Genomic DNA, 13,698 nt, shown 5'->3' with positions numbered 1-13,698 from the left:
GTAATTGGTTTTTTGTTCTGTGTAGCTTATTGAAGTGATAACTTGGCGAGATACTTGATGAGAAGGAAGCTCACATAGTGCCCTATCAATGCCCTATGCTCATAGGATTAATCGTAGCCTACAAAACTAGGATGAGCTGTACAACAAAGGATGAGCACATATTTAGCAATGACCTGAAAATCACACAATGCCAGGTTGGACAATGAGTAGCATCGAGGTTTAATATGGCAGAAGGGAGTTCTTGACCTAGAGAAGATTCCCTAAGAAGAAATCTCATGAGATATGGCTTGTATGGAGAGATCCAAGAGCTCCACGTGAGGCAGGGCAAACAAGAAGATAGGGTGAAGATGGAGGTGAGAGATGAAGTTATCTAATAGAGCTGAGCTAGACTGAGATTATGGGGAGTTGGAGAAACAATGAGAAGAGCTAAACCATACTCACCATGGCTCTAATACCATGTTGAGAAACACGAATTTTGAGCATGGTTGGTTATGGAGGTCGAAAGGCAAAGACTAGAACCATGATGACATAGACAAGACACAATGATTATTACTCAAGTGAATTAGGTTCCAAGATTAATTGCTTGGACTCATGAACACAATCTTAAGTAGGACACAGATTGGAAGTACAAAGTACAATAGCATTACATTGAAATGAGAGCCACGTACATGCTTATATAGCCTTTGAGTTGTTCCACTCTCCTCACTGTGCTTATGGGATATAGAGCATCTCTTCCTAGAGCATACATCATTTGTCTATCTTCCAACACTAAGTCAGCTCCTCCACCTCTTTCTATTTGCTTATTCTTCTTCCTAACTTTCTTCTTCTTATTTTCTTCTAGTTGTTTCTCCTCATCTTGCTCTATGTCTTCTTTCTCTTCGATCTTCTTCCTAGCTAACTCTACTTGCTTTTCTCTCTTTTCTTCTTCTTTTCTTGTCTCATCTTTTCTTATATCTTTTCTATGGATCCATCTAATAAGTCTTTTGCTCTTTTCTATCACCTTCTTCTATCTCTTTCCATATTCTCATGTTTCTCTCCTTTAACTCTCTTTCTAACCTATCATCATTGACCTTTGTTGGGTTGTCTTGTTATTGGGGTTGGGGTTGTTAGGATCGAGGTATTTCAAGATTTGCGATGAGCTCATCCTCGCCCTTTTCTTTTTCTCCGAGTGGTTAGGGATGAGATGTTCCAAGATCAAGATTGAGCTCATCCTCTCCCTTGTCTTCTTCTTTTTATTCTAATTCTTCCTTCTTCTTTGCCTAACTCCTCTTCTAAGGTTGAAGTATTAGTTTCATGTAGTGGATGCCTTGCCCAAGGTGCTTTCACCCTTCCATTTTCATCTTCCCAGTCTATCTCCTCATCTACTTCCTCGTCATCATCATCATCTACGTCATCTTGTGTCTCCAAGAAGGGCGCCATCTTGGCCTCACCCTCAATCTCAACGGGAAAAGGTGTTTCTTGATTGGTATCGGGCATCTCCTTCCCCTTCCCAAACTCTATCCCGTAATACTGGCTCTTATTCAAGTTGGGTTGCAACCTATGGGTACAAGGGCTCATCCCTCTCACATGTCTACCTATCTTCATTCTACTTCTTAGAGCCTAACTCCTCCATAATATTCACTGTCTTTGAACTCACATCCATTCTCCATCCTTCTCCTTTCACATAGTATTCTATATTTTCTTCTTCTTCTTAAACTCCTTTGGGTTCGGGGTAGTACTCTTCTTATTCTTCTTCTGGAGGGTAGTCATTGTAGAGATAATCTCCTTTCATATGGTAGTCGATGGGGTATTTTTTGAGGTAGTAGTATCTACCTTCTTCTAGGTAGCAATCACTGGGTATTGATCTTCAAGGTAGTCTTCTTTGTAGTAGCCTTCAGGGTAGTAACAATTGGCTCTTGGTTGTTAGTATTATTATTCTTCTTCATTTAACAAATCTTCATGTTTGTATGTCACTTGTTTCTTCTCTTGGCTCTCCTACTCTGCTTTGCTTGGCTTCATTCGATTCTTCAATTCTTGTACTCTTCAACTTTCATTTGCTTCAAGTATGGTTTGACCATTTCTTTGGCTTCTTCAAATCTAGAGGTAGTCTCCTAGTCCCACCACTATCATTTCTCCTTTGCAACTCCATATTTAGATCTCGGGCCATCAACTTAGCTCTCTCTTTCACAATGAGCAATCAGTAGTCAACCTTCTCCAAGTCTTCATCTAGCTCTTCAACCTTCTCTTCCAAGTTGCGTAGCACATCTGTTACTTTATGAGTCTTCTCCAACTCCTTGATCATTCTTCATGTTTACTTCACCTGTTTGAGCCACAGCTTCTTTTTTTTATATGTGGTCTTGGGCCATTAACACAACTTGTCCTCCTCTTCAAAAAATTTGTCCTTCCATAGCTTCAAATCTCTCCATGTGGTCATTTTGAATGGTATACCATGTATCCCTATCAGTCCACGACTCTCTCTCAACTTTGTTGGCACATCATGTTCTCTTTTAGTTTTCAATAGGTATCATGCTTGGGGGGCCTTGGAACGTGGGGCATTATGGGATATTGTGTTGTGCCATATCGTGTTGGGATCATCACGTCATGTCATGTGTCATGTCATAGTGGATCTTCTCTATGTCTGTGAGCTTGGTCCCCTCTTGAGCTAGTATGCTTCACACTAGAGTTGCTCTGATACCAAGTGTTGTGGACTTCACAAGACTTCAAGCCATAACCTATTAGGATACTCAAAAATGGCACAATGGATAGGCGCACAAGATATATCAGTAAAGGAACCTTTGTATTCATGATATAGAAATATACACAACATTGAGGCACATCTCAAGACTATATCCTCACGACACTGCACATTTGAGGATTCACCATTGAGTATAGGGAATCACATGTAGAAACACAATCCAAGCAAAGCTTAAGTAACTACTACTCCATATATAGGTGCATCTTTAGGTACCCTCATGGTATACCTACAAAGCCCTTACCCTTAGACCCCCTCCCCTTTATGTATATACATGTAGAAATTCACTTTTCTATTAATACTATCTTTAAATTATATATAATAAACAAATGTCAATATTGTAGCCATGAAAATAAGCATAGATGATGCATAATACTCTACTTAAAAGGCAGTTTTGGTGCCATTGAATTTGGAGAAAATTTTTAACTACTTAGAAGGGTCTTTTACGAAGCTTATAGAGATCATGAGTAAATGCTTTCATATTTTCATATTAATCTAATGTAATGGTTTCATGATTTAAAAGAATTATTATTTAATCATATATATAATGAACATGATGAATGTAAATAGGTATGGTTGTGTGCGCATATGTGTGTGTACATGCTATTGGAGGGGTTTTAGTCAAAAGGTCGTATCCACTACGATCAGAGAGAGAAGGAAGTAGAGAATAGGAGATAGAAGAGAAGAAAAATAATAGACAAGGGATTCAAATTTGCCAAAGGCTTTACACAATATAAAGACAAAGCTCAATGATTCAAAGCACTATGTATTGATAGAACCTAAGAAGATAAACAAAATCCTTATCTGGGACTACTCAAAAGCAATCTTCGAGCATTAGATCTCCTGGAGCTCCCTAGTAGACAAAAAACACGCACCAAATACTAGCTTCTTCTCTGTTGCTCAAATGGCAAATCTGATGGTTCTGCTAGCTCTCAAAGGGAGGTAAAACCATAGGACACATGTTCAAAATTCTATAAAATCTCTCCTTTTTCTTCTCCCCGTTCAAAGTGCTATTTGCTACCTGTAAATCACAATTGCGCGCCGCACGAATTTGAAAGCCCCTCTTTTTGCATGAGATTTTCCAAAATTGAGTGAAAAGTCACTTAGTTTTTTGCATGTCACCCTATTCTAGAAGTCTACACATTTTTAGGATATTTACAATAAAAAATATCAAAAATATCAAAATATGCTAAATTATCAAAAAATCATGTATTTTTGAACTATCCATACTATGGATACTAAGGCTAATGACTAATATGGCATTGACTCTCTAGATTAATAAGAAAGCAAGATGATTATGCACTCCATGTTTTTTCACACTATGTTCGTGTAGTGGCACGACAACATAATCATGTATAAACTTTATAGTAAAAAAGAAAAAAATATACTCCCCATAATTTTATCCCTAAAGATTAATTACTTGGCCTATAAGTAGTTTAATAATTGTTTATTTCCATAACATTATAAATACGTGTATATCTATTTAGACATACTTTAATTAATACTCTTCTATCATTTGATTAAAATCTTATTAATTAATTACCAAAAACAAACTCTATACACTAGGATCTCGACACTATACATTTTTTCTACACTCATGCTCCTACAACATTATGCCAAGTCTGCCATCCTTGGTTTTCTTGGACTATCAAGATATACCTTCTGATAATAACAATCATGATGCCTCTACATTGAATCAATTTAAAAATATAGCAATAATATATCAATTGAGTACAATTTTTCTTGAAAATGTTGCTTTTTTTGGACAAATTTTAAGAGTTGTCAATGTGCTAGAACATCAATTGAAATGCATGAAGCTGAGAGGAGAGGTCAATATCAACTTAATGGGTACAAATTTATGATATTACAAGAAGAGGTAGAGTACTTTGATTAATAGGCTACATCTTGATGATAGGACTAGCCATACAAGTTGGGCCATGAGATACATGACAATGTGAAGGGAGTCACAATGAATAAGAGGAGAGCTGTCGGTAACAACTATAGTCAAGCATGAGATAGGGGGGCAACATTTAGGGGACCTATGAATAGCAATCAAGCTAGAGTTGGAGCACCAAACCTATCAAAGCATGCCACTCTAAGGGGCTAGAAATGCAAAGGACAACAAGCATCAACTTCTAGGTTTTGGTTTCTAGCATTGACTTCTAAATGGCAATTCACCCTTTTATGATAGGTATGTTGGTTTTTATTCACTAGATCACAAGCTTTAACTCAACCCCATTCCTCTGTTATCCACTCTTTTGTAGCTATTATCCTTGGTGGACTTTGGTGCAACATATAAGCATCATTGCTTAACTCTTCAATGTCTCATATGTCTGTCCAACTAAAAGAAGATGTGGAGATCTCTTAGAAGCCTTTGAAGTTATGCTGCAATTGTATATTCATGTAACATGTCCCATGTTGGTGATATGTTCATGAGTGAGAAGGAGTGTATGGTAAAATGGATAAGTGATGATCCAATTACTAAGCAAGTAGTTTAAGCATTGGACAAGTTTTTGTCACTTTGAAGGGAAAATTGATGTGAAAAAGTAATCCAGTAAAAGAGTTTTGATTTCTTTAGAGAAAAGTTCATTCAAGCAAAAAAGGAGGTATGTGTGCTAAAGCAAACATAAAAGAAAAAGACATCCAAATTATTGAAGACATACCGTACCTCAAAGAAAAAGACTTTTCCAAATTATTGAAGACTAAATCAATGAGATGATCAACAAAAAGTAGTGGCCGTTTACAAGGTTGTTGGAATCATAGCTTTTATAGCAATGGTTGACAAAGGAATGGAGTATATAACAATTTTGATATATTGGTCATCTCTCTGAGTTTCTTCCTCTAATAGTCCTTTAGCCCTAAAGAAACCTTATTATGGTCACACTTACAACCAAGTTCAAGGGGGACTTGAAGTGTAAGGCCAAGATTTTTCTTAAGAAAGTGAATACCTTGAAGGGAACATTGATGACACAATTCTAGGTACTAGTTATGAAGATTCCAAATAAAGAGCAAGCTTACTCATGGACTAAAGAAGCCAAGTTTGTGACCATAGTTAAAGTAATCCAACAACTTGGCATGGAGAAATGAGAGGGATAAGGGGAGCAAAATTGCTACTTGGACTTTTATCTTCATGTGAAAAAGAAGTTGTGAGATGAAGAGGGGTTTTTTAATTCTTTAGATAAGAAGGAAGTATCAGCCAGGGGAAAAAAAGAGGACTTGGTGAAAAATCTAGTGGGCTGTTCAACAAGAGCAACAAATTGGAAATCACTATCAACGAATAATCCAAGTATTATTTCATATAAATTGATTTAAGGTTCTCTAAATCTTTTGGCTAACAAAGAAAACTATTTTTTTATTTTCAAGGCATGCACATTTAACCATTCCAACAAATGAAAGAAGGATAACCAAATCATTATAGTCCACAAAATATAAGATTCTAAGGTCATCCTATTCTGCAACTTCACACACTTGGCCTAAAATAAGAGCATGGGAATTCTCATACACCCAAAAGGTTTTAGCATGTGCAACTTGAAAGTGCATGCAATAGATTTTTATATCCCCATTTTATAGACTCAATTATGAATACATGAAACAATAATGCATATTAATAGCAAGGTTTAGTACTACTGATTGGGCTATCCCATTCCACTAGTTAGCAAGCAACACAAGCGTATGTGTTTCACAATAAATCTTAGATAGACTAGAAAATAATAAACATATTGTTATATTTTACTCATTAATGATTAAGATTAAAGAATAATATTTATTGTCACTTTGGAGAAAAATAATGAACTTACTTGGTAGTATTAATGTAGTCTAAAGATATGTGATTGAGACTAATAGATGGAATATTGGTTTGAGAAGATAGAGTTCCTAATTTGGAAATCCATATTCAGGATATTTTAGGCATAAAAACAATTTGAGAAGATAGAGTCGCTAATTTGGAAAACCATACTAGACTATAAATCTTATCTTATTCATGAGAATGCTATAAAAAAGTAAGAATGTCAATAGATATTACTTAGTGAGATGTATTTGTATTGAAAGTTTTGTGAAGAGTTTCACACATGTACTTCCAATCTAAAGGCTGAAAATGTGTTGCCTGCATCTGTACAAAAGCATAACATTGGAGCCTAACATGCCAATGATGTATTGTAGGTGTGAGAGCCTCACTCACAAGTTATTAACATCACAAATAAAAAACAAGTTGTCAAAACTCAAATCAAGTATAAATAGCATCTTACACCAAACTATTCTGATACTTTAATTTGTATTTTACAAAAATTTCAACTTAGCTACTCCACATGTCAAATAATCCATGCATATTAGGTTTCATCTTAATGACATGAGTTCTAACATATGACTAGTATAATTCATCTTAATGAATTATGTATAATTGAAAATAGAATATACACTAGTAAATAGGTTGCCTCGTATGCCTATGAAAAATTATATTTAGTGAAATATTCTTTAAGCTTTTCAAAGATGTAAGGGAAAGGAAATAAGTTCTAGAACTATATGATTTGCTATTTTAATAATAGTAGGGCCTCCTTTTACTTTCCTATGGAGATAGGGTTTAAATCAACAGATTAAACTAGCTATTTTTAGACCTTTTGAGTCAATATCAATACTCAAAGACAAACCCATGTTAGTGACATATATATCATGGTTATAGATGCATAATACTAAGCAAAAGCCATATTTATGGCTAGTTGACCTACATTAATGGTGTCATTAAATGCTAACCAACTTGTTTATTGTTTTGCATTATTTCAACCTATATAAAGGTTGCCTCTCTTCTATCTCAAATTCATTTCATACATGCAAATTACATTGTGCTAGAGAGAGGGAACTTGGGGCACCACATCATGTGCATTTGTACACACTCTTGTCCTTTGGTATATGGATCCTATTTTTTGAGTTCCTCACTCTTGTGCTTAATTCTCTATTTTCACAACAGCTTCTTTGTGTTTACAATGGCTTCATCCTTTTACTTCCATTTCTCCACATTATTCTAACATTGTATCATAGCCCAAGTCTCAAATCTAGTGTTGTCCTCTATTTTCAAGTGTTATTTCAAGTCTAGTCACTTTTTTCAACTATTACAATCATCATATTATGTTGTTGTCATGATGCAATTGGCCCCAATGGCTCATCTCACCAGTAGGTGGTAGTTTACAACTATTTGCCAGCTTGTTTACCTCATTGTATTCTCTCTTGTTGCACATAGGAAAGGGGCTTGAGAAGATCTTTATTCCTCCTTTGGTGAGCCCATTTCAGAATAGGCTTTGCATGCTTTGGAGTACGGATGAAGAAAAGCTTCAGGTCTTGGTCATTGTTGTTTCTTGTATGGGGGATTATCCTTTAAGCTTTCATGGAGCCAGTTTGTAGGAACATCCGCAATTGTGGCCTTTGGAGCCACTATTTCAAGGAGTGCTCTATTAGAAAGGAGGAGATGTGGCCCCTAGTGAGTCTTCCTAGTTTGATGTAGTCAAGAGTAATGGTAAGAAAGAAAGTGGCAAGCTCAAAGGGCAAGATAATGAGTAAGTTGATAGCAAAGGATGACACACAACTACAACAAAAATAAAGCTAGGTCTCTCGAATCCAAATTGGATATACAAGAAGGCAGCTTGGAGAAGCCCATATAGGTTCAGAATGTTTGGGGCAAAGCCTCAATCCCCAATAAGAGAAGCCCATATAGATTCATAGTGTTTGGGGCAAAGCTTCAATCCCTAATAAGAGATGGGGTAAATGTAATGCCTTCACCAATATCAATAAATTTCATTGGGACAAGTGGATCAAGAGTATCTTGGAATCAAACCCAAAATACAAATGGCTCGCCATAGGAAAGGAAAGCAAGATGCATTTTACCTTGGATGGTTCATAGTGCAAATAAGGAAAGACTCATGGAATGTTTAGCTAAAGAAAGGGCTAAAGCAAATGATAGAGGCTTTGAAAAAGATGGTTCAATCAATAGAGCACAAGATGATGCTACCAAAACAATGTTAACATGAAAGGCCTAAATGGCAATGTTAAGAGGGGCATCTTCTGGAGGTGGACTACTCAAGGCAATTTTTGATGTAGTTCTAATTCAAGAGCACAAACTCCATGCATCCACACAACTACACACATAAAGATTATGCCTATTTCATAGGGGACTTAGTAGGTAATGAATCAAGATGTCTCATGCTTGTCAAGGCTAGCAAATATCCAAAGCTCAAATTTAACTTTGAGGAAGACAAAATCCTAGCAACGCAAATGGACTAGGATAAATGCACACTTATCTTAATATCTACAACTACATTGAGCCCATGTCAAGGAAAATTCCATGGGAAGCTCTTTATGATTTACATATTGACAAGGCCCTAATGGGTGGAGTTTAAATACGGTTCTAGATGGCATAGACACCTCAACCAATGCTACCAAAATTCAAGGGGAAGAGCTATCAACTTGGCAAGAAGTTGTGGAACATCATGTCTTGGTGGACCTTGACTATTATTTGGATTAAAGTGAAATTCAACTAGCATTTAACTCTTTGAGCCACCTAGCCTATTGGGCATGGCTTGACTGATGCTATGGCACAAAGGTGGGCGATTAGCTATCGATGATTGTAATCTAGGAGGTAGATTTCAATTGTATAATCTCTAACCACCTTCTTGTACTTCTTACTCTTTATTCCTTTGAATTGTAGAGGCAAGTTGGAAAGCATGGCTAGTGCTTAATGCTTTGCATTACAATAAGAGAATTTTCGACTATATGTTGGATGGTGCAATCTGGGTGCTAAGGGATGAGAGAAGCATTTAACTCTGTAGTTAGGAGAAAAAAGATCTCATGTGGGCCAAAGAAGTCTTCAAAATATCTCATCTAACTTCATTAGTAGTCCTAAGAAGAAGAGGTTGAAAGAAAGTCTCACAGCACTCCAAGATGATAAAGGGAATTGGGTAATAAATCAAGTGGAAATCAGGAGAACTGGAAGGTTAATTTTAGATACAAAGGAAAGCAAATCATAGGGCAAGGCTTTATAGATGGTCTCACGATGATGCTGCAATCCAATAAAAAGCATTTGGATACAGTAATGTAGGTGTTAAGTCTCTATGAAGTTGCTATAGGCTTGAAGACCAACTTACATATGTCCAATCTAATTAGTCTGACTAAAGAGAAGCTTAATTAACTAGGCTAGCAAGATAAAGTAATAGGGAAAGGCTCCATATTCAATATCTTGGCTTTCCTATTGGTTTAGGAGTCATTGAAGCCATGCAAATCAATTAGATGATGGAGAAATTAAAAAGGGAGTTTGCACATTGGAAGTCTACCTCTTGGCCTTTGCATGTGTGCTTGGAGGTACTCAAATTTTTTTCTCTTCCTTGTGCTGCTCAAATTTGCTCTTCCACTTATTTGTTAGAATGTCAAATTGTCCAAAGCATGGGACTCTTTACTTGGCAATATTTTATGGGAGAAGACATGAAAATCCAAATATCTAGTCCCAACTAGTTCACAATGGCTATCTAATGGAAGTTTACAACTAATGAACATAGAAGAAGAATGTACTACCCTTAGAGCCAAGCTCTTGCTTTGCAACTTAGCAATGCAACACTCCATGAATGGAATGATGGAAGATATTTTATTTAAAAGAAATCACAAGTTAGGTAATAGATGGGGTTTGAATCATGTAGATGTTCTCCTAAATAGAGTCATGGTGTTACCCATAGTTTAATGTAGTCTTGGAGGGAAACTTTGACAAAGCTGGAATTGGATATGGAGAGCAATCAATAATTAGGAGCAAAGGAAAACATCTATTGGGGGGCATGGGAATTGAATCCTCCCCTAGTAGAGGTGTTGGGAAGAAGAACACGTTATCCAAACCTTATAGGCTTATATGGGATGTGATTGTCAATCATATACTCATGGTGAAGGGCTAGAAAGTTTAAAGCCTTGATAGAAGTTGCTAGAAATTAAGAAGGGGCAAAAAGAAAATTCAATATGTTCTAAACACCAAAGAATTTGGAAAGTTTTCCTAGGGGAGTAGGCTGGAGTCCAACATTGTTAATGTGATTTGGGGGACATAGTTGAGTAACAATTAGTTTAGCAAGATACTCCACAATTGATATGCATCTAAAATGCCCCTAAAAGACATACTTTTCAATTAGAGAATCGTGAGGACGAGCATATTTATGTGTGTAGAGAAGCTAGAGAAAAGAGGGATATACAATGGGAAGTGTCCTTGTGGTAGTGTAGAGTAAATCAAACATCTTTTTTGGGATGGATGAATTGCTGCACACACTCGGCAAAGAATCTTGCCTTAACTTGGATTAATAGGACCTAGGGAGCGCATCATGAAGACATGTATTTTTGGGAAAATCAAACTAATAAGTGAAATGTGGAGCTTATGGATCACCGTGGTTCTAGTGTTGGTCTTGCAAGAAATATAGGAAGTAAGAAACCTGCTACTCTTTCAAGGATCGGGAACAGAAAGAACATGGTCAAGGTTAAGGCTTGAAAATATTGGGCAGGTGCTTGTACGGTATGTGAAATAGGGTAAAGGGGCCAATAAAGTAGCGCCCACAACCCACCCCAATTGAGTGACAAATTTTTCAAGAGAGATGTGGTTTTTTTAGCCACTTAACAATATAATATAAATTTTTTAAAATTACAAATGAGCTTAACTTAAGTCAGACAATTGAGCCATGTAAAAATTTATATATTTTAGATTTTGTAAAACTCTAAAGCAATGTATCCTCAAGTGTCACTCTATTGGCCTCTCATTGTCCCTATTTTATGAACCTTTCATTTGTAACTAAGACTACTTGATAAAAATATCAAAATATCTTAATACTTTTTCTTTGAGCTCTATATAATATAAATAGTTTGACCATTAAAAAACATTTATACAACTCACTTGAAAAAAAAAATTATAATAGAGAATTGTTAGATGACAATCTATTGGCCCCTTTACCTTAGAGAGTGAAGAATTGGCCACGCCTATCAGCCTTCTAGGCCGGCACTCTTAACCACTTTGTATGCCAAGGAAAATTTTCGATATTTCGCGTGTGAGAGATTTGTTCGAAGGACATGGATGCGGCAACCTCACCGTCTCCATCGACAAACTTGTTAGTAGGACATGGATGTGGCAACATCGCCGTCTCCATTGACAAACGCGCGGTACTTTTACGTCTGCGAGCACGAGAGAGAGCCTGGCTTCCCCTTAATAAACACGCACCGCATCACTGTCAAGCGCAAGAAGCTGCGCTCTCGCCTCAACTACGCATGGGCGCTCTTCCTGGTCCTCGCTTTCTCATATTCCATTCTTTTCTCTGTGGTAAGCAATCCGACGATTAAGGCCTTTCTGCTGCTGTTCTTGGTGTTTGGACCTTTTGCTGAAATTAGAGGTTTCTTTTTGCTTCAGTTGCCGGTGGCTTCCGGCCTTCAATGGGTGATCTTGTTGTATGGACTCCTTAGTGTCGTTCTTCAGAGGAACTCAGTCGAGCAAGGTCAGAAATCTCCTCATTCAGTTTAAATGGTGTTTCTTGCAATCTTAGCTGATGTGGTAGGACCGCGATTAAAGTTTGACTCGAACTTGACGTCATAGAAAACAGTCTGTTCGATTTATATGAGAGAGAGAGAGAGAGAGAGAGAGATCAAAGGTCCTATACAATGCTCTCGCATAATCTCCAATAAGTTAACTAGGATGCATGTTGATTACATCTGAGATCCACTATATTTGAGAGTTGTCCATCATTGGAGGAGTCAAAGTGCTATCTTTCCCTTGAGGATCAAGCAATGCTTTGGATCCTTGCTTTGTTGAACCTGATTGAGCCATCCAAACTTGGCTCTAATTGAAAAGTCTCGAGGTAAAGTTGCAACAACTAAGATTGGTCTGCCAAGGATAAAGTGCCATTGCATGTAACATTATTGCAACAAATCCTCTTTTCTCCACTTAGCATCCATTGGTAAATAGTTATGAAACTTCACCAAATACCTTTTGGAAACTCGATCTTCAATCTTTCTTTCTTTATGTGCCAAAATCTGATTGGTTTTCAAAATCTCACCCAGCTCCTCAATCTCTGATTGAATTTCAACAGATACATTCTTAGGCACATTACCATGAAAAAACTTTAACAAGCTCACGTGAAAGGCATTGTGTATCCACCAATGTGGAGGTAATTTCAGTCTAAAGGCAATATCGTTGATCCTCTCTAACACTTGAAAGGGCCCATAGTATTTCATACTTAGCTTTGGATACATCCTCTCTCTACCTTTCATCTTTTTCAGCCTTGCCTTTTTAAAATGTAGCAACACATAATTGCTCTTTGCAAACTGCAAAGCACGTCTTTGGCGATTAGCGGCATTCTTTTGCTTCTCTTAAGACCTTCGAAGACGACACTTAACCTTTGTATAGGTTGCATACATGTTTACTATATATTGATCAACCTCAAAGATCTTGTCCTTTGTGTGTAAAATAAGTGACACTTTCTTGTCACCTTCCACAATCTCAAATGGAGCTTTACTAGTGGAACTTTGTATGTAAACTCTACCAAAGGCAAATATTACTCTCATTGTGACTTATGCTCAAATACATAGCATCTTAAGAGATCAAGTACTGTAGAAATTGTCTCTTTTAATTGACCATTTGTTTGTAGATGGAAGAACGAATAAAATTTTAGCTTGGTATCCATATTTTCAAATACCCCCTTCCAAAATAAATTGGTTATCCAAGGGTCTCAATCATTGATAATCGACTTTGGCATGCCATGATGCTTAAGCACATGTTGCAAAAATAAGTATGCTATATGATCTACCTTTATCTTATTTCTCATTGGAATAAAATGGGCTTGCTTATTGAACTTGCAAATAATGGTTCATATCTCATCATTCCTTGTAGATATTCTAGGAAGCTCAAAGATAAAATCTATAGCAATGCTTTGCGAAGGCCTATTAGAATAGGCAAGGGTTGCAGTAAACTTAGCATC

General features: G+C 36.7%; 1 protein-coding gene across 1 annotated transcript in view; it reads left to right on the top strand.

Moving 5' to 3' along the window:
• Nucleotides 1-11,756: 11,756 nt before the first annotated feature.
• Nucleotides 11,757-13,698, top strand: part of LOC148029271 (phosphatidylinositolglycan-like protein) — a 36,146-nt gene continuing 34,204 nt past the window's right edge. The window contains exons 1-2 of the mRNA XM_087688038.1: nt 11,757-12,047; nt 12,135-12,219. Of these exons, the coding sequence (XP_087544164.1) occupies nt 11,850-12,047; nt 12,135-12,219 (283 nt within the window). The 5' untranslated portion in view covers nt 11,757-11,849. The remainder of the gene's footprint in view (nt 12,048-12,134; nt 12,220-13,698) is intronic.

The sequence above is a fragment of the Lygodium microphyllum genome, chromosome 11, assembly GCF_053477565.2.
Source record: "Lygodium microphyllum isolate KBCC chromosome 11, Lygodium_microphyllum_v1.1.10, whole genome shotgun sequence".
In the NCBI taxonomy this organism is placed as follows: domain Eukaryota; kingdom Viridiplantae; phylum Streptophyta; class Polypodiopsida; order Schizaeales; family Lygodiaceae; genus Lygodium; species Lygodium microphyllum.
The sequence above is the reverse complement of the archived record's forward strand: the minus strand, read 5'-3'. Positions and strand labels throughout refer to the sequence as shown.